Below are 25,488 nucleotides of genomic sequence, written 5' to 3'. Positions count from 1 at the left end.
CACAGTCTGTGATTGTACCACGTCTGTGTGAGGTCGGGGTGTTATCGGATACATAGGAACATTGTGTTCTGTGTAGGGAGGCGGGAGATCATCAGGTTTGAATCCCAGCTGAAACACACAGAGACAAACATAAAGAATTCAATCTAAATACCAGAAACACACATTGAAGGGATAAATCACCCAAAAAGGAAAGTTCACTCATTATGTTCCCTCCACTCTGCCGATGGGGGGGGGTTGTTTGAGCACTATTGGAGTTTCAGAGGTTAACAGCGTTGCAGCCAAGTCCAACACAATTGAAGTAAATGGTGATCGATTCTTCAAAAGTATAAAAACATAAAATGGCTCCATACTGCTGCTGTGGTGTCGTCCAAGTGTCCAGAAGCCCCCCCGACATTCAACTTGGACTCGATACGCCATCTACACCAAGTTTTACGCCTTAATGTCCTCTGTTGTTGTCCTCAATGTAAATAATAATGATAATAAAATGTGTATTTGTATAACACTTATTTAAACACGATTACAAAGTGGTTCATAAAAATCCATGGCATAAAAAGAACGAACTAAACTAAAAGGTATTGACTTCGGTTACATTTTAAGAACCAAATCATAACACAACAAGGTCAAAACCTTAATATTCACAGAGAAACCCAACAGTTCCCAACGAAATGACTAAATTAATTATTTTTGCTCTCAACCTTTTTATAGAATTCATTCAGGCGTTGATGTTTTGCACATTTTGCATCAGTCCTCCTGAATGCTGGAGGTCAGCCGGCCCCTGTTGGGCTCTTATTATTGTTTGGTCGGGGCTCACGGACACTTGGACGACACCACAGGGGCATCATGGGACTTAGCTGCAACGCTGTTTAACCCTGAAACTCAAGAAGTGTTTTGTGAACTCAAACACTTCACCCACCATCTCCATCGGCCCATTGGTGATGAGTTCATTTTCATTTTTGGGTGAACAATCCCTTTACCGTAGGTGTTTTCCCATCTGAGGCAACAATGCAAGTTATTCACGAGAGTGTTCACCTCATTGTAGTTGGGGGGGGGCCCAGCGTACTCCGTGTTGTATTGTGGAGATGTGAGGATCTCCTCGCTGTACCGAGGCACCCGCATGTCCTCACTGTCCGGCTGCGGAATGCTTCCATGGAAGGGAATGAAATAGATGGAAGGCGGGCGGCCGTCCTGCTCGCTGCGTCTCCACACCTCCCTCTCTATCTGCTCTTCCCTGAGGCGAGTGCACGCCCTGCAGAAGGTGGTGCAGAACAGGATGGAGAGACCGAAGCCCAGCACGCCCAGGAAAATCCTTGGAGAGGAGGAAGATACAGATTGTGATTATGCTCTAACCAGTTGCTCATGGATAATTTTGTTGCAATTAGGGTTCAATAAGGTTTTTAAACATCGCTAATTATCATTATGCATTGCAAACATAAAATATACACATGAGAACAACCCTTATATTATGTGAATACAATGTTGTACGGTCATTTGGATACAATCAATTAAAACCTCAGTTAAAGCAACACTGTGTCACTATTACTGATCAACAGCGCCCCCTGGAGCAACACACGGTCCGAGCGATTATGTGGTTTTCATGTAGAGAAAAGACAAAGACTTTGAGTGGATGTTTGATTGCAAGGTTCCACTCCCTGAACTGAAACACAACTGAGCAGTGGCTATTACCCATGATGCCCGGCTTCCTGACCTAGAAGAGCTGCTGATCGCCCAAACTCGTTTTGGTATTATCGATATTTTAAAAAGTTTCCTGCTGAATATTGGAGATAAACAAAGTTGTTTTATGTCTTTTTAACAGATCGAAAGTTCAGCATCACTCTGAAACTCAATGCTGCACCTTATGCTGACCAATGAAGCTGCGACTATGAGTGAGTTCCACATTTCTCATGGGAGAAGGAGTGGGGGTGAAAGAGGAAACATTCTTCTAATTCCAAGTCAGCGAACCATCAAACTCGGAGTCAACAAAAGAAAGGAGTTCAATCAATAACCAAATGAAACGCATTGATGAAATAGAAACTTGTCTTACTCTAGAAAAGGAATGTCCATAGCGGACGGTGTTCGGAGTCGAGTGGCACAAACTCCCACTGGACCAGAACGGAGGAGGAGCAGAATCCACTAGATGAACCTGAAGGGGAAACAAGAACAACTTGACACTGTAGTCATTCATTTTTCTACAGACTTGAAACCCTCTTGTGTTGCATGTTTTATAAGCTGCAGGTCCATTTTCACTCCCTCTACAATAGTCTTAGAAGAACAAAAAGAACTGATCGACAGCAAAACTTTGAACTTGAGACCCATAAATGTTTTGTCCCAGATAAAATGACCCAATGGCGTTTTATTGCCTGTCTCTATTTGGAGAATTATTAGACTTGCTTACAAGCGAAGCATTTACCCTGCAGTGACCTCACAGGGTTCACAGGTCAAACACTGATTGGAGTCATTACGCAAAGACACTTGTTCCACTATGATTGTAAACGCAACAGGTGACGGACATTTTCTACTTTAGACACATCTCTGTAAAAAAGCTTTTATCATATGATGTCTATAAATTATTTTAGTTATTGTTATTGCTATTAATTTTATTATTACATTTAGATAATAGTGTAATTTATTTAAGGATAATTTAAGATCATAGAGAATTTCAAAACGGAGATTTTACGTCTTTTAAAGCCCGATGAGACAAATTGTGATTTGTGAATATGGGCTACACAAATGCAATTTGATTGATTGACATACTTTTGTCTCTTAGGTCAAAGTTATGACAATTTCAAAACACATTATCTGGAAATATATTTGTAAATCACCCCCTTTTTTTCCCACTATTGTTTAATTGTAATACTTCGCAAAGCTGAACAGGAGGTTGTTTCTAAACCAAACCCTGGAAAAGTCTTAACACACCAGCACAATACTCTACTGATCAGGTGTAGTTTAAATCAAGGAAGGGATGTACGTCTTCAAAATGAACACACTGCTGTTGCAGACACACTTGTTATGTGTTCTTACACAAGTCTGACACTGAGCCTAGATCAAAGTGGGTTAAACCAGCACTCACCCACACTCCTTGTTATCTGGCTGTCAGGAAATTACAAGGAACTGTGCGCCCATAACTTTATGACAGGTTCAATAAATATTTAACTTTTACTAATATGTAGAGGGAAACAAATTCAGATTAAATTTGGATCAAGTCCTCCACAGGATGTTGAATCTGTACTCAAATAAACTTCATAGATATAAATATTTACCTCTGTTGGAAAGTTGAATGGATTAGCAAAGCAAACAACAAACCACAAAATACACAAGAGGTCAAAATTCCCAGCATGCGGTCAGCGAGCACTTTGTCACAGAGGCCAGGTCTGTTGGCGCTGACTGAACAAACAAAGAGCTTCTACCGGTTTTCATATTTTCTCATGTTCACTGATATTCGTGGTAACAGGTTCTATGTAACAGAGCAGTGCGTGTCATTAGGAGGAAGCAGGAAGGACAACGTGAGGCTCTTACCTTCTGGTCAGGTGTAGCACTGGGAGGACAAACCCACTGGTCCAGAAATGTGGTTTCTACTGTGGGTGTGCTTTTGAAGGGGGCGGAGTGTGTGTGTGTGCGTGCGTGTGTGAATGAGTGTGTGTCCGTACACTGAAGCGAGTGCAAAGCTCACAATATATCTCATCCCCTGGAACTCCTTTAGAAATGAAGGTATTGTTGTGTTCCCATGTCAGCAGCGTGTTTACATTTGTTCTCATCTTCTACACAAATGTGATGTGTTTGAATAAAGGCTCACGCACATATACAGGTGTGTGTTTTATCAGTTGGACAGTGTGTGATATTAGTTTGAGCCAAAGGTCCATCAGAGACATTTATGGGGGCATCAGAAGATTTAAAGTCACAGGTGCCTCTCCGCTGACAGGCAGGTCACCACAGACACTAAAACCAAGTTTTACATTCAGATTAATGAAAAAACAATTTAATTTATTAGTTTAATGTGTCTAAAGCCTGAATTCACAGGATTTTCACTCACTAGAAGTTGTGTCTTTCATTTAATGAAATGTTTGTCACAGGGGCTCTGATATTATGGACGAGGCTAGAACGAGAAGCAAGGGTGAGATATGACAAGTGCTTTACCCTCGTACTGGTCCAGGTGGAAAAGCACTGGGTGCTAGGTTTCCCATAGTTCAACTCGATAGCAGAGCCTCAGTAATGTCTAACTAGGAAACAAATGTGTAGTTCAACTATCAGTGTGACATCATCAGAGGTTATTTCCCCATCCAGAGCATCAGGGACGTTATGCAACCGGTGTCACAGGCCAGTTCGCTCTCTGCCTTTGACGAGTGAATTGATCCTCATGGGGAATTTCTGTTTAAACACCAAGTACTGGTTTGTGTGACTCAATGGGAACGCAGACGAACCCATAAGTAGGAAATTACCCCATGAATCGGGAAATGTAAGTTTTACTAGTTCAAAGCGTATGATCTGCGGATCAGGTACAAGACAGGGTCCGAAGGTCACATCCATAAAAACTCCAGGGATAAACTTGTGACACAATAATAGAAGACAAAAGGAAATGAAGGGGAATTTAAAACTTTATTGGTCCAAATTCAACCAACCATATTGCTCTGAATCCTCAGGCTTTTTACAGAGGCGCGAAAAAAATCATACTCATACTGAATCAAACAAAATTAAGGTTTTTTTATGTAACAACACGTTCCCAATAGTGCATTTTCGTTTGTCACAACAGGTGAATTTAAATAAAGTGGAACATGTTTTGAAGTTTGTCTTATTACAGCAGTAATAAGTCTCACAATGCTTGAGTGAGACTCAAGCATTTCACTGCCAGCGACTGCTTAATGTTATTGTTGTGCATTTGACAAATAAAAAAATCTTTAATCTTGATCTTGATCTTGAAGTTTAAGTTTAAGACATTTAAAAAAAAAGAAAATTTTATTAAAAGGCACTAGAACCACATAAAAAGTGCAATAGGATAAATTATTTCTTCTCTAGAGTGACTGTCCAGTCTTATTTTGGTTTTGTTTTGGTTTTTACGTGAAGGAAAGATTTGTACCAAGATATTTGAGAAAAATTAAATAGCAGATGCAGCGCAGTACATTTCGTTTGTGCATCATTCACCAACTGCACAATGTCTCTGTTGTCGTCTGCAGCGTTAATGAACATCAACAACACAAAAACTGAGACTTCCAACCAGCTGCAAAGCAATTATCTTTGAATTAAAAGTTAAAAGCTCACACACACACACACCTCACATTTAATCCACAAAACACACACACACACACCTGCACAAGGACACACTAAGTCACAGACAGACACAGATACACGCAGCCAGCTCTGAAAAGAAGACTTCAGAAATAAAACTCCAACTCGAAGGGCACTTGAGAGGCAAAGTCCCTCTACCAAGGTCATAACCCTAAATCACAAAGTTAAAGAAAGTGGATAAGAAATCCTGGATCTGCAACAAAAGTTACTGAGTTCTTCGTTGGCCCATTTCTAACAAGTTTTAATTAAATCAATGGAAACACACAGCGAAGAAAACAACAACGAAACCCAGATAGTTCCTCAATAGGGGATCTTACTTCCTCAGACCTGTGACGTATTGGGTTTCTTTTACTTCTTTAGCGAAACACAAATGCTGACCCCCCCTCCCTCTGGTACTTGAAGCAGCCTTGACACAGCTCATCTCACTATCCCATCTCTGAAAAGTCAAATCTCTACTCTGGTTTTATCTCTTGATTTGTTTGAGGACTTTTTTGAGTCACAGAAACCAGAGGGCGGGGTTCATAGACATTTTGACCAATGGATTTTCATGACTTTTCAATAACTTTAAACCAAATTTCCATCACCGAACATTTTGTGAAATCTCTGTGTATACGCGAAAAAGTGACAAAATGTAGTATTCAAACTAACAATGAGAATTCCAAGGTATACAGTATACCTTAAATGACACAAACCCAAGTATGCCTGCTCATAGTTTTTCTTTAACCCTGAGAGGGGGAAAGTCACCAGGGGTCGTTTTCACCTTAGCGCTTCATATTGGACTTTCTCTTCTTGTTCTATAAATATAATGCAGATGATATCTTTACACAGAATATCATTTTCTGCTGATATATTGATGTTTAAAATCAGCTTAAGGCTACTGAAGAAATATATTACTTTTTCACAGTATTTATTTAGGCTATAGTTTTAGGGTCAATTGGTTTTGGAGTGTTTTGGAGTGTCAAATAAAATAGATTCCAAAGCATGAAATCTCCTTATGTTATGTTTTTCAATCTACCATCATTAAAGTCAGTGACGTCAGACTTTCTGCTTCTCCTGGAGCTATAAATCCTCATGAGATATCCTGGGGCTGCGTCGGTCGAGCCAGGCCTTCAGCAGAGGAAGGTTGGTGTCCATCCAGCGGATGTTGTCCTCGATGCTCTCGTAGCTCTGCTGGATGCATCTCATCTCTGAGCCCGTCTCCTCGGTCAGGGAGCCAAAGAAGCTTCGTACCTGAGCAGAGGAGGAAAGATATAACATGCACACAAGACCAGAAAATACACATTCAACCCCCGGAACAGGCATTAAAGTATGGTAAATATGGTAAATAACATTTATATAGAGTGCCAGATGGAAGACACAAAGAAATGATGTGGTTCAAAGTGCAAAGAATTGTTAAAGCTGCACTTCTTTCTCTTACCTCATGTAGCATCTCCCTGGTAGAATACTGGTTGGTCACACCCTTCACCATGTATGACACTGAGTTGGAGCCGAGGTCAAACCTGTGTCATCGAAGCAAACACAGAGAATCACAATTCAAAGTTCAGAAGAGTCAAATCTGTTTTGGGAAGAAGAAAGAATTTGACCGGGTTATGAGTAAATTCTTTCTAGCAAAGTTTATGAGTTACGTTTGAGTTTCTCATTTTGTCCAGCGCCATCTAGGTTTATCAAAACCAGAAGTAACCATGTTTGGAAGGACGGGGGTGGAGCCTAACTAAATGGATTCACTGCTCTATCGCCTCTTTGACTCTAAATGGGAGCATCATTTCCAAAATGGACAACTTGCTGTGTTGAAGAAGACTTGAAACTAGAGACTGAGACTATAAACCCCTCAGGAAAATGTTTACTGACGTTATAAATCAGAAGCGAGAAGTGATTTTCTTATGGACCTCGACAGAAGCAAACTTTAACCTGTTGGGTCGCCATCTGCTGGACATTTGAGATAATACATGTCTCTGGCACCTCTACCTTGGCTTCAATCTCTTTTCCCAGAGTCTGGGTCCATTTTTATAAAGAGTCTATGTTTCCTCCTTGTTAGCTGCTGGCTGGAGTCCGACCGGATCGATGACACAGCCCATGAATAAAATGCAACCCGATTTACTAATGTAGGTCAAAGCAACGGGTGCATTTTTAAGTGTAAATTATAGTTAAGCTTTGAGAGGGACGGAAATGTGAGAATGGCCGACTGACTTCTTGATGAAGTTGGACCAGTTGGCTCTGAAGAAGTCCCAGGCCAGTTTGTAGCCGCGGGGGTTCTTGCTGACGGAGACGACCACGTCTGGGAGGTCCTGAGTCTTCATCACTTCCCCGTGGAGGCTCTGCTCCATCATCCTGCAGACACACAGAGAAAGGTAAAGGGGAGCGGCCCGGAGAGGTGACTGAGATGTTACTGATCTTTTCCACTTTCACATGAGGTACGCACCACTGGAGCTTGTCCTGCAGCGGAGTGACAGCCATGGCCATCTTCATGCGGCTCTTGACAGACATTTGCATGGAATGGCGGTATTTCTCGAACAAGAAGTCCCACCCCTCCGGCGTGCGAGCTCCAATCACAAACACAGCCATGGTGATGTCCACTGGGAGACTAAAAACAGATGAACAGGTTAAACTCTTATTGTCCTCCAGTCAGCTTTTGCTGTGTGGGGCCCCTGACCTCATGTTGCCATCGGATTCCTTCCACTCGTTGAAGAGCTGCGTGGCTTTGGTCAAGCAGGGGGCGTAGTTCCTGAAACAGGCGAACAGCAGCAGGTAACTCTTGAGCACCCGCTCCGACACTGATCCAGAGTCGGTCCACACCTGGCGATCAATCAGGCCCCGGAACAGTTCCACGATGTAGCTCTGAGGACAACAACAATAAGCTCGTCTACTGAGATTCACATTCACCTTTCAGACAATATGGAGGACTTTGATGTGCTGCCTTCACTGACCTTCATCTGGTTCTCCAGAGCTGGCATGTCTCTCTTCTCCATCAGTTTGTAGAGAGGTACGAGCTCTCCGAAGCCCTGAGTCACAGCCATGATCTCCGTCTCTCTGGACAGGTAGAGAGAGAGCTCCAGAGCCGTGTCCAGCCTCACCTTCCCCACACTGCAACACAAGTCAGGCTTCAAACCAACAACAGGCTGCAGCTTGGATTTCATATTCAATTACTTTAAATTTGGATATTAAAAGGAAAACAAATGGACAACCACTGATAAAAAAAAAGGTTACAAACCACAATCACCAGTTCATATTCGGCCAAAACAGTATGTATGGGAGCTCAAATGGCTTCACTCAGACTAACTGATGTGGGATCTGATTAGTGGATGAGTAACAACCGACCTGACCAGCTGGAAGACGTTTTGGATGAGGCTGGCTCGGTCGTTGCTGGTCAGCGCTGTGTGGTTGTGCTGCAGCACTTTGATGATGGAGTTCCACCCCTCGCCTGCATAGTGCACCATGTAGTAGCCACACATGTCCACGTTGAACTTCACCCAGTCCACCTCCTGCGGCAGGTACAGGACGTCTGCATGGAGGAGCACGGTGTGAAGAACAGCTCTGGAGCAAAGAGGACTTGTGGAAAGAACACTGAGTTTGGGTGTTTTACTCACCAGTCTTGGTTTTCAGCAGGAAGCGGTGGACGGTGTTGGAGGCGCTGGTCACATAGGTGAGTGGAATCTGCCACAGGAATCTACCAACACACAACAAAACAAAATGAAATGAGTTGAGAAGGAGCTGTTTACAAAACTCTAGATTAGCTCTTTTAAATGTTTTTGCATTTTTACACTAATCTGACGTCTCAGGATGTTTTATGGTATAAAATTATTTTAGAAATATTTCAGAGGCTTTAATATTTACCCTTCAGTGAGGGAGGGGTCATCTGTCTTCAGGTAACGCTCCTGACTGAGCCTGACCTCGCGACCTCTGACCTCCACGGTGACCAGGGGGAAGCCCTCCTGCAACGTCCAGGTGTCCATGATGGCCCTGACGTCCAGCTCATCACCGGAGTACCACTTCTGCACAAACACACACAAATATTGATGCACAATAAATCATTTCACATCGTGAACAATGATAGTTCATGAGAGAACTGAGGAAGTTTGCTTTGGTCAGCCTGGTCGCTGTAGAGCATGAAAACGTACGGTGGCTCCAGACTGGACTTTGCGTTTGGAGCAGAATTCTTTGTGTTTCATTCGGCCTTCTTCCAAATCATCTGAGCTGCAGACCTGTTGAGGAGAGGCACAGAACTTCAGCAGGGGAACATGACAGTAACAGACACATTCAGCACAATCAGACATATTCTGTTACATTACATGAATAACTCTGAATGGCCAGATCAGTGAAAATGAAGTGGTATTATAATTGTATTTAAAAGCAGACAAGCACTGTGTGTCAGTGAAATCATTATTTCAAACTCAAATGTAAATGCTGTTTATCCCTCTTCCACTTCACCCACACACCCAGCACTCACATTAGTGAGGCTCTCCCACAGGTGGCTGTTGACAGTGTTTTGGTAGCTGAAGCGCTTCAGGTATTTGATGATGCCGATCTCAAAGGCCTCTGGAGTCAGGAAGTCCCGCAGCATATTCAGAATACATGCTCCCTAAAAGAAAAAGAAATACACACATGTATGCTGAATGACAAAACACATCCAGTTGTTTAATTAATTACTTAAATAATGTTTCAGGGGAAATTGCTCGCTCAAATCTCTAGTCTATTTTCTAACCCTTGCCTCAGTAACAGCACATTTCAAATATACAAGTGCATCATCCCAGAATGTAGCTGACCTTGTCATATGACACATCGTCGAACATCTCCTGGATCTGCATGGGGTTCTCCACGGGGGTGGAGACTGGGTGAGAGGAGCTGAGGGAGTCCACCTCCATGGCCTCAAAACATTTCCCCAGGAAAAAGTCATCCTGGGTGAAAAAGAAGGGAGGAGGGATGAGAGAAAGCCGGGAGAAGAAAAGAATGTTCAGGTCAGACATTTTACTAAAACACAGCCACTGCAAGGGACAAAATAATCAACACATCCTGAGGTCTGAGGTCATTTTTAATGGAATCTTTGGGGTCATATCTAAAAAAAAGCTGTTTATGGACATAAGAGTTATTATCTTTCCTGTTAAACCATTAAAAATGTCTCAATATGTCTAAATCTAACTTAAGAGAGAACTCCAAAAGCAGATCAGATGATGTGATAGCTGCTCATTCATGTGTTCTGAGTCAGATACGTGTCAGTTCCCTGCGCTCCACTCTCACCACTTGCAGCTCCGGGTACGTGACGTCCAGAGAGATAAACTCCATGAATTTGGCGAAACCCTCGTTGAGCCACAGGTCGTTCCACCACTCCATCGTCACCAGGTTCCCGAACCACTGGAGAACATGGAAGAGAGAGAACCTCTTAAACCCCAGGACATTATTCAAATGAACAGAAGCTAAACAGAGTTCAGAGCTGAGTTGCTCTGTAGATACCACAAATCATTAAAACATTAGAAGAAAAACAATTATTCATTATTTCCCAAATTCAGCAACTTTGAGAGTTGAACTGGAACCAACTGCAACTTTTACTCTTCATTTTCTAACTGAAGCTGACGGATGAAGCACGGGGCAGACACACACCACGTACCTGGTGTGCGAGCTCATGGGCGATGACCTTGGTGATGGCCAGTTTGTCTGAAGCTGAAGACCTGTCGGCGTCGAAGAGGAGGCCCGCCTCTCTGTAGGTCGTCAGCCCCCAGTTCTCCATCGCACCTGACTGGAAGTCAGGGATAGCAGCCAGGTCTGCAGAGAACAACAACACACACATAAACACAGGGAAATGTTGTGTATTCAACTGCTGCTCCGACTATCACTCAAGTGTATTCAAATCTCCTGTGAAACAGACATTCATACTCAATATTTTCAAAACATGCTGATTACATTTTACAAATTAAATCAACGTTTTCTAAGGTAAGCTAACTTTCCTACAGTTTTTTTTGATTGATCCAAGTAAGACCCAACCACAGAAAAGATACACCAGTAGACGTTGAAATATATAAGCGGTAAAGTCAAAGTGATCTCTGACTGAGTAGAAGGACTTTATGAGAATATGCATAAGGCTTTCTGACGGTTACATCCCATCACAAGTTTGAAATCAACAAGATAAAAAGCATATCTACTGATATTCAGGTATAATGTAAGTTTTCCTACAGACCCTGTTTGGGAAGCGGGTAAGGAATATCAAAGTAGTCATCGTAGAAGTCCAGCAGCTTGACAGCAGCTTCCAGAGCAAAGGCCGTCTGGTCGATCTTCTCAGCGACGGCGTAGACTGAAATCTGATATAATATAACAGGAAGTGGACAAGTGGACCGACCAATTCAAATGTATGTTGCGCATAATAATCAAGATTTCTCTCCAAAGTACAGTAAATGGAATTCAAAGAAACGATGGTATGGCCAGTGTTCGCTGTCGTCCTCACCTTGACGCCGTGCTGCGTGGTCCTGCTCACAGACAGGAAGTCAGACACGATGTAGGCCAACAGGTACGTGCTCATCCGGACTGAGGTGTCGAAGTGATCCTCCAGCAAACCGCCCGGCAACTCCACTGTTTTAACCTGAGAATTAAAAATGTGTGGTTTGGAGAAATGGAGAAAAGAAAGGAGAGGTCGGTGTGTTCATTACAGCGTTGTGAGTTTCATGTTCATGCGCTCATGTGTACCTGAGGCATGTTGGAGATGGTTATGTGCCGCGGCTCTCGTATGATCCGTATGGTGAAGTTGGCTTTGAAAGCAGGCTCGTCAAAACAGGGGAAAGCTCCACGAGCAAACGTTGCTTCAAACTGTGTGGACGCCATAACCCTAAACACATAAATAAATAAAGTGACATTATGTGAAATAATAAATTCTGTAATGAAGCTGAGGAGAGTTTCAGTTTCTATACGTAGCATTTTGAACATCAATTTATATTTGACATATTTGCTGCACATTTCCTGTCTGTCCTTTCTTCCACTGTTCTCTAGTTTTGCATTTTTTTTATAATTTTTTACCCTATCAACTGCATTTAAGCTAATGTAGCTTAATCAATGTGGTGATGATTACATGATGGTTAAACGCTCCGTACACACTGCACCTGAAGAACAAATCCCAGGCTCTTACCGGACTTCCCCGCTGCTGGTGCGGTAGCTGCTCTTGTAGAAGCCGTGGAAGCTGTCGGACAAGTTGGCAGCAAACCTCAGCTGCACCTCGTACCTCCTTCCTTTGGTCAGCACGGAATCCGACTGCAGGGCGAGCTGATGGAAGTGAGGATACTCCAGCACCCGGAGAGGCCTCACGCCTTCAGGCGCCAGGAGCAGCACGTGAGATATCTGCATCTGCTTGGCATGGAGGACGATCATGCTGGTGTCCTCCAGCACGTCCAGCTCGATGCGAACGAGGCCGGTGAAGTCCAGGGTGGTCAGGTTGGGGTGGATGGTGAGGTCATAGTGGAGCGGGAAGATGGTTTTGGGAAGTCTCATGCGGTCCCACGGGAACGGCTGGCCGTTGGTGGCGATGGGGGGGTCTTTGGCTTGGCCCTGATTGGGCAGCTGTGCTCCGGATGAGGGAGGGACAGGAAGGAACAGTAGCAGCAGGAGAGGAGCCAATGACATGGTGACACTGAGAGTAGAGAATCCTCTCACCTGTAAAATCCAATTTCAGACAAATGCATAATCATGTTCAGGAATATATTTACATGTCAATGAAGTTTCTTTAATTTAATTGTGTAATTACAACATCTTAACTTTGGGAGAGCATCACATCTCTTAACTGTATTTGTTACTGATTTTGATTTCTCCCTAATTCTTCCAAAAATAATCAATCAATAGCTCAATATTTAATCAAACTGTCATAATAATCAGTCGCTATTAATTATGATAAAGATAAACATCACATTATTAACATTTAACAGATCTGAGGTGGATCGTATATGTGTTATAGCTCCTTACATAATTTCTAAGAAATATATAGAATTTGATATATTGCTATAGATGAAAGTTGTATTATTGATATAGTTGCATGGCATCTTCTTACTTCAACACAACTAGACAATGACAAAGCACAAACACATTGCACACGATACGGGAACCACAACACTTTCGTTCTCACACTAGTTTCTATTTATTCCTGATCCGATGAAAACCTCGTAGTAAACAACATAACAGAATTTGACAGGATGAGCTGGGTCGACGTTTAGATCATAAACAATCATAACAATAATCTTATTTCATTAGGTTTTCCACTCACCTTCGTTTCCTGCTCGAAGTTCACGTTCAAATAATCCAAGAGTGAAAGTGAAAGAGATTGAGGGAATTGCATTGTGGGGGATAAAAAAACATGATCCCTCCTCCACTGTGTTTCATTCAGTTTAAATATCAGATTATTGTGATCTTCAAAATGTGAATTACAAATAAAAGGAATATCTGTATTTACATTTCTGCAGATTTTACAGGAAACTCAGGTCGTGTACGTTCACAGGCGCTTTTTAAAAATAAAATAAAATCCTCGACCTTTAAATGTAGATGTTGAGTTAATGAATGATTCCGTGATGTTTATAAAACTGAGCCAGAATGGAGAGAAACGACGCAAAGAAGCAGAAGGGAAAAGTCGTGTTTACAGGAACTTCCGTGTTGTTGCCAAGACCCGCCTCGTTATTGCCTCTGATTGGCTTACTCTCACACGCCCCCTTAATGCTAACAAATCACCAGTTTTCATGCCTGAACCTAAACCAATCAGATGCAGTTTAGGGATCGGGTCTACTCCCACCTCAAGAAACACTGAACCTGCAGTGATACCTTTCACCACCAGAGGATGCCATTTGTATACCTGCTAATTTCTCAATGAATCAAAGTTTTTTATTTTTTCTTCCAAAAGAGACGTTATTAAATTAACAATTAAAAAAAACATGTACACAAAGTATAGTCAGAGCCTGCTACTGATTAACTACAAATCTGTAAAGTATAAATGTAAAGATTCCTTCACAAATACTGTTTGTTTGTTTTCATATATCATCACAAATCACCCAGGCTTTGAAATTAAACACTCAAACTTACCAAGTTTTTTTTAAATAAAGATCATTTGAACGTACAGCAACATTACTCACCATAAAGATTGTTTTACATTAACTATCATGTCGTCAGTGAATTTTACAGCTGATTTCACAAAGCAAAGAATGTCTTGTAAAAGTTCTTTAGGCAATAAAATACATGGTTACAACAATTTGGCTTCATAAATATAATAAAACAGCTGAACATGTCATGATGTTCAGGGTCGAGTCTGAAGTGGAAAAAAATTAAGAGTTGATTTATTTTGTTGTTTATTCACACATGTTAGAAAATATTAGTTTTGATTCTTTCCAGTGAATTTCTAGTGAAAGAGTTAAATTCTACCTTGAGTAACTTGAATTGTCTGAGTTCATAAAACTCACTCACGTTGCCTCCTGGCCAGGAAAGGTTGTGATTTTATTGCTGCACTAAAAGCTTTTTATTGTACACAGAATATTGTTTGGACTTAATGGTTTTGGTTGGACACACCGATTTCATATTCAAATGTTTACTTTTACTATACAATTTTTTTATACAATTTGTAAAATGTTTTAAGCTATATATCCAATAAAACCAATCGTCTTTAAAAAATCTTACATCTTGTTATGAATCCTTTGCTGAAAGTTACTTGCACTTCAGAAACCAGAGAAGATTTAAGATTTTAACCAAAAACAATGATGCACCAGTATCGATCACCTGAACTTCAAATACTGTATGTTTGTGTGTCTGTGAGTGTGAACATAGCGAATGAATGGATTTGAACTCCCTCACATATGAACAGAGGACTAAAGTCCATCCCATCTGCAAACAGCAATGAGCATGTAAAGTGAGTAATAAACCTCATGGGAGGTCCCTCAGCAGCTGCTCTGGTGTCATGCAGATCATTTGGGAATCAGAAAGGACACATTAAGGGTTCATAAGCAAAACCCTGTCACCAAAACCCACTGTGGTCTCTGGAGAGCGCTCACTGTCAGCCACCAGGCTCAGGACCACAGAGGAGGGGAACTCGGCTGTTTGGTTTTGGAGCTCTTCCCAGGGAGGAGGATGATAAAGCAGCTGTTGATTGGGCTCCTGAGTGGCGCTGCCGTGCTGACCGCGGGTATCCTGATCGGACACTATGGGATCACACACAGCAGCGGCTCGGCACCGTCCTGGATCAACGACGTGGTGAAGGATGTGGACGAGAGTCTCATTGAGAGGTTCCTTTCTGAGGTGGACAGCATCCAGATCCAGGAAAACTTACGGTGAATAGATGAATGATTGTGTTAAGATTCTGTAATGAACTCAATCTATTGTTCCCTCTTGATTACAAGTGATTTTAAAATGTGTGAATAGAAAATAAAGGAAGAATATTTGAGTTTGTAAGTAATAAAAGAGTTGGACAATAAAAAGGATTTCATAGACTTAAAGACTTAAAGGTCCAATGATGTTCATTTGACAACAGGGAATCTTTGCTCAGCATATTCCTGATGGTTTCCTCCATTTCTAAGATCATAGAAGCTTGAACAGATTTCACGATCCCTTTGTGATTCCCTGAATGAATCAGTTTCAGGTTTTACTTAATGGAATCTAACTCTTCTGTATCTGCTTGTTCCTCCGCAGGGAGCTGACAAAAGTGCCCCACATGGCCACCACAGCTGGAGATGAGAAGACGGTGCAGTTCATGCTGAAGAGATGGCAAGACTCGGAGACGGGTCTGGACCAGGCCTGGAGAGAGGAGTACATGGTCTACCTGTCCTTCCCGGACCCAAAGAAGCCCAACAAGGTCACTGTAGGTGAGCGGACAGGCCACAGAATCCTCATCCAGCAAATACTGTTGAGTCTGTAAAGACCAAAATTAAGATTACTTAGCTGAATCAGGTCTTTTTCAGACGATCCCATTCAAAGGAGCAGCTTCAGCCGAGTGTGTTCACAGACACTAATCTGGATTTGAATTGTCTTTATGATCATTAGTCGAAAATCCTCACGCTATAAAAGAAATATCACAATAATTTATCTTTGCTTGAAAATAAAAACAAACAAATCACAGCAATAAATCCACAGATTGTTAGATTTCCATCATCTTCTCGTGGTCGTCCAACATTCACAAGGTTTTCATTACGTCTGTGGATTTACACCAACAGACCAGTCACCCTGAGTTGTTGATTTCAGTGAACGCGTCTGAAACCGTGCTGTACGCTGCCAGAGAGAAAGAGAAGTCTTACACTGCGGATCAAGATGATCCCGATGTGGTTCAGCCGTACGCTGCGTACTCCCCTGCAGGACATGCAAAGGTAACACACCTCCCTGGGCCTCTCACACTCAGTCTATCAGATCTAACAGCTTAGTATTTGAATCCAGTGATTTAATCAGATTTAGTTTTAAACTGCAGATTGCTCCATAACCTGAAAAGTCATGAATACTTTTAGAATTCCTCACTTTCTTACATCTAGGGCAGCAGATAAGCCGAGGAAGGCACAACGCACCTACATATTCTCTGAATCATTATGAAATAACGAGCTACCCAAGCTAAACTAATAAAGAATAATACAACACAGCGTTACAAGAAGCATCTAGAACCTTTTTCGTTTCATGTCTGTGCCCATAGGTCCGTTGATGGGTGGGTAGATGGACAAATAAAAAGTCGGCTGGTGTGTGATATAGTATTTCACTGAAACTATAAAAGTCCCATGATCGTTACCTCTCTGATTTACAGGCCCACATCGTGTGCTCGGCTGTTGTAACCTTCAAGGCAGACAGATAACACATTTATCTGTTTTTATGTTGACTCACAAGAACATCTGTTAAAAGATTCACTAGTTAAGAATTGATTGAAATATTTAAGTTTGACGGAGAAGGAATATCTCGACCCCACAAGCACATGAATCAAAGTCTCTGTGTGTAATCGATAGTAAAAGCAATAAATCATCATTTTTCCTGCTGCCATCGATCTGTGTTAAGCTGCAGCTTCTTCAAGGCCTAAATCTTTTTTTTTACGTGTGTCTTATCAAGATGATGAGATGATGAAGTTACAAACCAACAAGTGCCCATCAGTTAAGATTGACACTAAACAGGTTTATACGGAACATCACTATCTCTGTGGGGGGAGGAGGCGGCTGTAATAAAGGAAAAGATAAGAATACACAGGCCTTTGTTTGTTTGTATTATATCTGAAATCACAGAAAAGAGGTTGTGGACGATCTGAAAAAATAACGTATATATATTTAGTGAAGTATAAATGGGGAAGTTCTACATTTTATGTTTGAGTTACTCCTGCCTCATTGCTTTTGTCATAACGTTGACCTTTTGTGATGGTTTCAGGGGAAACTGGTTTACGCCAACCAGGGGAAACCAAGTGACTATCAGCAGCTGAACCAGACAATCGACCTGAGAGGAACCATCGCCATCACCAGATACGGTGGAGCGGGAAGAGCCGCTAAAGTAAGCTCCACAATTAAAGATAAGAAGTTAATTAGCAACATTTTCAAATTTACAAATCTTACCCAATCACCCAGACTTTGCGTAAACACGGTAAAAGTAAGTATTAATGCTGATATGCTTCCTTGTAAGTAATAATGGAATAACAGCTCAGTGTATACTATATAAAAAAGTGAGTGTGTAGAAATATAACATATAAAAACTGTAAGCATGACTAGAAAATAGTATAAAACCATACGAGCATAAAGAAATATATATCATAAATAACTGAAAGCATGTACAAATAAGGGTCTAAATTCAATAGACACATAGAATATAAAACTAATATACAACAGTATAGTATATAGAAAACGATACAATAGCATTTTTACAGAATAATAAATGAGAAGGCAATAACATACAAGACTGTAAAGATTTAATGATAGTGTAAAAATTGAAAAAGCATCATAGCAATATTGATATATAACATTCATATATGTGGTTTATATCATATCAACAATAACAATATGAAGCCAATGTATTTACACATGAACAAAATACCACGTGTCTCGTGCAGGCCATCAACGCAGCAGCGTACGGGGTCCTGGGCGTGCTGGTCTACACCGACCCACTGGACATCAACGACGGTCTGATGTCCGACCTGAACGAGACGTATCCTCACTCCTGGTACCTGCCGCCCTCGGGGGTGGAGAGGGGATCCTTCAACAGTCACTTTGGAGACACACTCACTCCCTACCTGGCTGCCAAAGGTAGTACACACAATAGATATATATATAAGGCTAGATGTCTCGCTCACCCGTAACATTGTGATGGAATGGTACGTATTTTTAAATAACCATAACTTGTTCAATTTTCAACCCATTTTTCAATTTTCAACAACAGTTTGGTTTTTATAAACCTCAGAGATGTAGTTATGAGTTATGACACTGCATACTTTGAATAATAATAAATACAAATTTAATAATGTTCTTAAATAGGTACAAGATTTCCCTTTACAAATATACATCAAGAATTATTTTCTTTTATTTTCTTTAAAAAGCACATGTACCACTACCAACACAATGTTATGGGTGAGCGAACCGTCTAACGCAAGATGGCCGCCATGTGCGGCCGTTCGACTCCATTGGGCGGAAAAGTGGACGAGACATCTAGCCTTTATATATATATCTATGGTACACACAACCAAGTAGTGTTTCTCTTTTTTCATAAATCCTACAAAACAAAAAGGTTTTTGATTGGTAATATTTCTACTGTGTCATTATTTTACAGAGGAAACCTACAGGATCCCAGTCGAGAACGTCACAGGATTCCCTCCTATTCCAATCCAACCCATCGGATTTGAGGATGCGTACAAATTGATCTGGTCTGAGATTAAATTTGACATTTGAACGTATGTTATTGACACAGGTAGAAATAGTCAATATGATCTGTAACCTTTCTTCTCCTCTGGGCTGGTTCAGTGAACTGGGAGGAGAAGCAGCTCCAGCTTCATGGCAGGGAGCCTTCAACTGTACCTACAGCTTTGGAGGTCCAGGGTTCAAGAACACATCAGAATTCAGCGACAGGTGAAGCAACACACGCAGTCAGGGAAAAACTGAAGTCTGAAGTGTGATTAGTAATAATAATAGATATTCTTGAAATGGCTAAATGGTGTTGATACAGAGAGGAGCAGCATCTAATTAATTTCAAAACAAAAAAGTTGGAAAACATATTTTAAGGCATTTTTAAATTTTGAGGGCAACTCAAACTCGTAATCGATAATTTATCTTTCATAATTTTAGAAGTGTGAGTTTGACTTAGTAGATAACCAGGTGATTTTCCCTTACATGACAATACAAACTCCTAACTTCAAATGATTGCATTTTGCTATGATCCTGCATTCACTTGCATTTACAATTTCACTGAATCTCACCTTGATTTCGAGATTACAAAATGAAGTTTATGAAATATATGTAGTGTAAATATATGCAAAACTTCCGTTTCTACTTCATACTTTGTACTGTAAATGCTGAATTCCTGCTCCAGTGATGTGAAGCTGGACGTCTTCAACTATGAAGAGGTGAAGAACTCCTCCAACGTGATGGGAGTGATCAGAGGGAGCGTGGAGCCGGGTGAGACCGGTGATACCAAACCAAATGATGTTTATCAAACCTTTCCATCCTGTGATTAACCTGTGTGTGTGTGTGTGTGTGTGTGTGTGTGTGTTTGTGTGTGTGTGTGTGTGTGTCTATGTCCACAGACAGGTACGTGATCTACGGAAACCACCGGGACAGTTGGGTTCACGGTGCCATCGACCCCAGCAGTGGGACGTCGGTCATGTTGGAGCTGACCAGGGTTCTGGGGCAGATGGTGAAGCAGGGTGAGGAGAGCGGTGGCTTCTGACTGAATGTGGTGCTGGATGAAAAACAATCTCACTCTCCCTCTCTCCTCTCTCCTGCAGGTAAATGGAGGCCTCGCAGGTCCATTATCTTTGGAAGCTGGGGAGCGGAGGAGTTTGGACTCATTGGGTCTGCAGAGTACACAGAGGTGAGAGTCAATCGCTTTGACTAAAAGAACAGTCTCTCTCTCTCTCTCTCTCTCTCTCTCTCTCTCTCTCTCTCTCTCTCTCTCTCTGCTCTGACCAGTATCACTAAGTTGTTTTACTGGATTCCTATACTTGTTATACTGTATCGCTGAGTTTCCCATTATTCCATAGATGTCACTATGATGCCAAACAATAAATATCACAATAAGTTTCAAGTTTCAAGTATATTTTATATATTTATCTCACTCCTGTCGCTATCTGTTCATACAAACATGAGCACATACAAATAGTAAGAAGACAAAACCAAAAAGCAGTAGTTTTAAAAGACAAGTGCAATAAGTTAAGGCTTTTGAGATGAATCTAGTTATATCCACACCGTGGCATTTTAATTTAATTTAATTGTGTGTTATATTTTTTTATTTTATGCATTTCATGTTTTTTTTGTTGTATAAATATATTTGACTTGACTGGATCTTGTCTTTTCTTCAGCAATACTTCACCAAGCTCAGCGAACGCACCGTCGCTTACATCAACGTGGACATCGCTGTGTTTGGTGAGAAATCGTCACAGGCTTTGTTCACTGTCTGGCTCCGAGAAAACTTTTGGAAATTAAATGTTTTAGCCTCAGATGTTTATAGGATATCCTTATGAACAGGAGTAACAGGCCCCGCCACTGTAGGTTGTGTTCACTGACCAATGTCCAAGTGTCACTCATCTCAAGTTAATACTGAATCCAATGTTACCGTCTTCCACTGTTCAGCCAACGCCACCCTCAGAGCTTCAGGGATGCCGTCAGTTCAGAACCTCCTCTTCACAGCCGCTAAGCAGGTGAGAGAATATCTGAAGTGATTCTCTGCAGCATCAGGTTTCGCCCAGGACCCTGTCACATGTCTCTGTGCTGGTTCACCAGGTAGATGCACCTGGACTGGACTCCACGTCTGTGTACGACAACTGGATCCGATACTTCAACCGGACGAGCCCGGCCCGTGGCGTCATTCCCAGGTGATGAACTGCAGCTGTAACAGCCTACGTGTTGCATTGCATCCTGGGAGAAGGTTTTATTCCAATTCCCACAATCTGTAGTCGATGAGCTTTGAGAGAAGTGATTGGATAGTTCCAACAATGGGGTGAAGGTCGGTTAACTGTTCATATCCTGGATCAGATGGTCCACTGGGAAAAGAGGGACCCAGACAACCTGAGATGTTTTGTTGCTTTTCATTTCCAGTATGTGGTCGCGACACTTTGAATTATGGTCAGAGCAACTTTGTCCCTATACAGCCCATAACTTATCATCTGTGTTGTTTCCTTCCCCTAGAAATCTCCGGCCTGACGATAAATCATTAAACAAATGCAATAAATGAATAAAATGACACTTCTGTTTTTTCTCTGTCTACCTCGGACAGGGTGGGATACCTGTCAGGTGCTGGGAGTGATTACGCTGCCTTTGTCCATTACCTCGGAATCACCTCGATGGACCTGTCATACACATACGACAGGGTTAGGAAACACACTGTTGCTGTGATATAGTTTGATTTCTTTCCCCTAAATACAGCACATGGGTCAGAGAAGTCAGGATCAAACAGAAGTCTTCATTTGTGCAAAGCATTTAGACTTTTCTTTGGCCAAAAACAAAACATTTCCCTGTGCAGGTATAAGGAGAATATTCTTGAATAACACTCGGATATTTTTCTTCCCACAGAGTAAAACCAATGCTCGTATTTACCCAGCGTACCACACGGCATATGACACCTTTGACTACGCCTCAAAGTTCATCGATCCCGGTAAAGGACGCCGTCTCCATTCGTGTTTCCTTGAATTGTATTTTATACTGTCTTTTATGATATGTGATGAAATAATTACATATAATAGTTTCTACTCGATCCTTCTTCCTTCTGATCTCAATTCTCAGGGTTCGTCAGTCACCAGGCCATCGCCAGGACGGCTGGAAACGTCCTGATCCGATTGGCCGACAGCCTGGTGCTGCCACTGAACTGCAGTGACTACGCCGAGAGTCTGGAGGACTACCTGCAAAGTGCAGTGACACTATATGAAGGTCAACTGAAAGCTAGGAACATATCCATGGGTAAGAGGGTTTGAGGTGTTTAAAGGGAACTTTACAGAACCCACACAGTCGCACAACATTTAAACTTCTTACAAACACACTCTATTATCAAGGTTTCATGTTCTTGTTTTGTTTCATGTTCTTGTTTTGTTTTATTCATTGTTAAATATCCATACTCTGTAAAGCAACCTTTGGTACCTCGAAAGGAGATATATAATACAAATATAGTCCTAATGCAGGTTTAAGTGTTATATATTTATTTTGGATTTTGTGTTTAATCAGGTACTTTACAGTTTAATTTGTCAGTTTTTATCTCAAGTTTTCATAATTTTGACTTTCTGCCATGTTGAGCCAAAGTTGATAACTGTTGGTCTGAAAAGACAGAAGATTAAGAGAAGGAGAAAACTTTGCTGAGAGTTTGCACTGATCCGTGTTTTCTCTGCAGAGCCACTGAAACGTGCGGTGAGCAGCTTTCGCGGTGCAGCTTCTCATCTGGACCAAGTGATTCACAGTTCAGACCTGGCAAACGAAACGTAGGAGCAAAACCATTATGCTCCCGTGCAGACGTGTTGCTCCCTCTGCAGACAGAAGTCAACGCCACTCATCCCCCTCTCTCTCTCTCCATCTCTCCATCTCTCTTGTCTCAGACCCCTGAAGGTCAGACGGATCAACGACCAGCTCATGCTTCTGGACCGAGCCTTCCTGGACCCTCTGGCCTTCCCAGATAAATATGCATACAGGTATGAATATGATCTGCCGGCTCATGTCTTCATGCTGCAGTGTGTGTTAATCGTTCGGCTGCTTATCATTGTTATATCGCTCTGTTGTCACACAGGCATGTTATCTGGGCTTCCAGCAGCGCCGGCAGACCAACCTTCCCAGGTCTGGCTGATGCTTACGCCCAGGCTGAGTCCTCAGCTCAGTCCAGCGACTGGGACAAGGTGCACTACCACCTGTCGGTCCTGAGCCAGGCCATCGAGGGCGCCGCCCACACGCTGGTGGACGTCATTTAGACGAAGAGGAGGAACGACACCTACTCAGGGATTCTGATGTTGCTTTTTAAAGCAGGGAGCTGCAGCGAATGAGCACTGATCACATGGGCCAAGATTTATTATTCATGACTCCTACTGAGGGAGGTGATTTAGGAATCAATAAACAAAGCTCATCCCCAAACAAAAACATGAATGATGTCTTTGTCTTTGTCCCTGGATTAAAATATTTAAATATGAAGATGGCTTTTCAACTGTATTCTTTAAACTGGCTTTCCCCTGCGTAATAGGTTCAAAGTATCTGGTTACACACATTTCCCTGCAGAGAAACTCCACTGTGGGAAACTAAATGTCTTTCTGCACAAGATCCATGAAAGCAACGACAATGACCCACAGACAAGTGTGATGAAAGCTCTAAACTGAACCTCAGTGAAGCATCACACAGTAACTACTTTATCTTTTTTCTCTCCATGTTCTCCTGAAGGACAAAGACGTCTTTTCTGTTTGGAATCAATGAGCCGCTCTCCGGTCCTGGTTTTGTTCAGAGTAACAGAGTCTCTAATCTTTTATCTTCCACAGTATAACAGAGGAGATGACAGAGTGGCTGAATGTCTTCAAGTAAATGTTGGTTTTACATTTCAAATAGTAAAATGATATGTCACCGGCTTTTCGAAGTAGCTGGTTGGATGTTAGTATTTAGCCAAAAGGTATTCAGGCATTTTATATATAAAGAAATTAGTAAAAGTGGATTTTTTCCACAAGCTTATTTTTAGATTTCACTGCATTTAAATCTGTCATTTCATAAATATGTACGTGTGTCACATCTACGGGGAGTTGTTCGTCGTTAGAAGCATTGGTGCAGTAATGCATCAAATGATTTAATAGGTCAGATTCCTAGTTTTAAAGATTTTGCCGGAAAACAGAAGCTGTACTTCATGAAAAACCTGCAGAAACCTTTTGGGCCCTCTGTTACTCTCAGATGGAGATGGCCCTGCAATACCAGCAATTACCAACAGGGGTCAGAAGATGCCTTGCAACAGTCCTACTGGCCAAGTTAGCATTTAGTTGATATTGCAAATGTTGAGGAGTTACAGCAAGGCAAAAAAAAAAGAAGCCATTAATCATCTGAGCATAGTTAAATAGAACTGTTAGTATTCAATAGAACAGTAAAAGCAAAGCTTCTCTTTTCATGGGGGGGGGGGGGGGGGGCATCTTTGGTTGTGTTGGAGAGACTCAGTCACAGAGGAACTGATTTGATGAGTGTGTGCATTGCCTTCTCAAAGCTATGACTTCAAATTGTGTTATTTAAATTGATGATTATTATTGATATTGTATATTTCTATGTATAATATTATATAAATGTTATACAATATATAAATATTGTTTTAAACAACATGCATAGACTGACCTCATTCGTGGAAAGTAATTTTTCTGCCACTTCAGGATCAGGTTAGATGCTCTATATATAAATCTATCTATATATATATATGTTCCTCAGTATTTTCAGCAGCGGGACATTTATTGACATGGTTTCCTTTTTCAGCAACACTGGCTGAGTGACTAGATATTTGCAGAATTGCTGAGAACAACCAAAGACTGTGTTTCCTCCCACAGAGAAGTTTCAGCGAAGCAGCCGAGGTCGGAGGAGGAAGAACTTTTATAACTAAAATATTCCTCAGATTTTAAACATTCTGCAAACAGGAATGTGTTTGTGACCATTCATCAGCTGCCTCCTCCATTATGTGTGTCTGTGTGTGTGTGTGTGTGTGTGTGTGTGTGTAATCAGAATCTGACGTTATGTCTTCACTTTTCTTTTTATCTTGCTGGGTTAGAAAAGCTCATGTTAAGAGTACTGTAAATATACTGCTTATGGAACCTTTATGGATCATTAACTTCTTTGTCAACTTGTTATTGATTTATTTTCAATGCAGATCATTCTCAGATGAATTCTCAAACACTGGAAATAAAACATTGTGCCAGCACTGCCACTACTTTCTCGGATGTTTAGTTTAATTATCTTTAGTATAATTATTATTATTATAAATCTTGTGAAAACTGTTTTGTGGTCCTGGAAGCTTTTTTTATCAAGTTGGAAATCCCTTTATTTTCTTTAAACTTCCTTGGATCCTATTTTTTAAATAGAAGCAATACCAAGTGAGCCTCCCTCTTGACTGTAACATGGAACTCAAACG

The 25,488-nt window shown here is 41.5% G+C and overlaps 2 protein-coding genes across 2 annotated transcripts; one reads left to right on the top strand and one right to left on the bottom strand.

Moving 5' to 3' along the window:
* Positions 1-4,571: 4,571 nt before the first annotated feature.
* Positions 4,572-13,726, bottom strand: erap1b (endoplasmic reticulum aminopeptidase 1b). The gene is made up of 19 exons (XM_062381519.1): positions 13,508-13,726; positions 12,383-12,903; positions 11,947-12,085; positions 11,708-11,842; positions 11,444-11,564; positions 10,877-11,031; positions 10,510-10,623; positions 10,038-10,169; positions 9,722-9,853; positions 9,393-9,476; positions 9,109-9,266; positions 8,862-8,941; positions 8,593-8,776; positions 8,202-8,358; positions 7,928-8,112; positions 7,697-7,858; positions 7,465-7,605; positions 6,695-6,776; positions 4,572-6,507 (listed from the first exon to the last, which is right to left on the bottom strand). The coding sequence occupies exons 1-19, from the start codon at positions 13,577-13,579 to the stop codon at positions 6,337-6,339; spliced, it is 2,925 nt and encodes a 974-aa protein (XP_062237503.1). The 5' UTR covers positions 13,580-13,726; the 3' UTR covers positions 4,572-6,336.
* Positions 13,727-15,151: 1,425 nt separating this feature from the next.
* Positions 15,152-23,537, top strand: naaladl1 (N-acetylated alpha-linked acidic dipeptidase like 1). The gene is made up of 19 exons (XM_062384927.1): positions 15,152-15,548; positions 15,907-16,079; positions 16,456-16,577; positions 17,605-17,724; positions 18,278-18,470; positions 18,991-19,084; positions 19,182-19,286; positions 19,747-19,832; positions 19,961-20,080; positions 20,162-20,247; positions 20,735-20,798; positions 21,006-21,073; positions 21,156-21,247; positions 21,649-21,742; positions 21,945-22,026; positions 22,155-22,328; positions 22,753-22,840; positions 22,955-23,047; positions 23,143-23,537. Exons 1-19 carry the CDS (start codon positions 15,349-15,351, stop codon positions 23,318-23,320), a joined length of 2,232 nt encoding a protein of 743 aa, XP_062240911.1. The 5' UTR covers positions 15,152-15,348; the 3' UTR covers positions 23,321-23,537.
* The last annotated feature ends 1,951 nt before the right edge of the window (positions 23,538-25,488 follow it).

The sequence above is a fragment of the Platichthys flesus genome, chromosome 3 (genome assembly GCF_949316205.1).
Source record: "Platichthys flesus chromosome 3, fPlaFle2.1, whole genome shotgun sequence".
Lineage (NCBI taxonomy): Eukaryota > Metazoa > Chordata > Actinopteri > Pleuronectiformes > Pleuronectidae > Platichthys > Platichthys flesus.
The sequence above is the reverse complement of the archived record's forward strand: the minus strand, read 5'-3'. Positions and strand labels throughout refer to the sequence as shown.

Bases quoted from the DNA above. Each gene is read 5' to 3' on its own strand.
- erap1b (XM_062381519.1), bottom strand. From the start codon at position 13,579: ATGCAATTCCCTCAATCTCTTTCACTTTCACTCTTGGATTATTTGAAC. The intron at 12,904-13,507 runs GTGAGTGGAAAA...TGGATTTTACAG, and splicing joins ACTTCGAGCAGGAAACGAAG to GTGAGAGGATTCTCTACTCT. The intron at 7,859-7,927 runs GTCAGGGGCCCC...ATCTGTTTTTAG, and splicing joins GAATCCGATGGCAACATGAG to TCTCCCAGTGGACATCACCA.
- naaladl1 (XM_062384927.1), top strand. From the start codon at position 15,349: ATGATAAAGCAGCTGTTGATTGGGCTCCTGAGTGGCGCTGCCGTGCTG. The intron at 21,743-21,944 runs GTTAGGAAACAC...TTCTTCCCACAG, and splicing joins TGTCATACACATACGACAGG to AGTAAAACCAATGCTCGTAT. The intron at 23,048-23,142 runs GTATGAATATGA...GTTGTCACACAG, and splicing joins CCAGATAAATATGCATACAG to GCATGTTATCTGGGCTTCCA.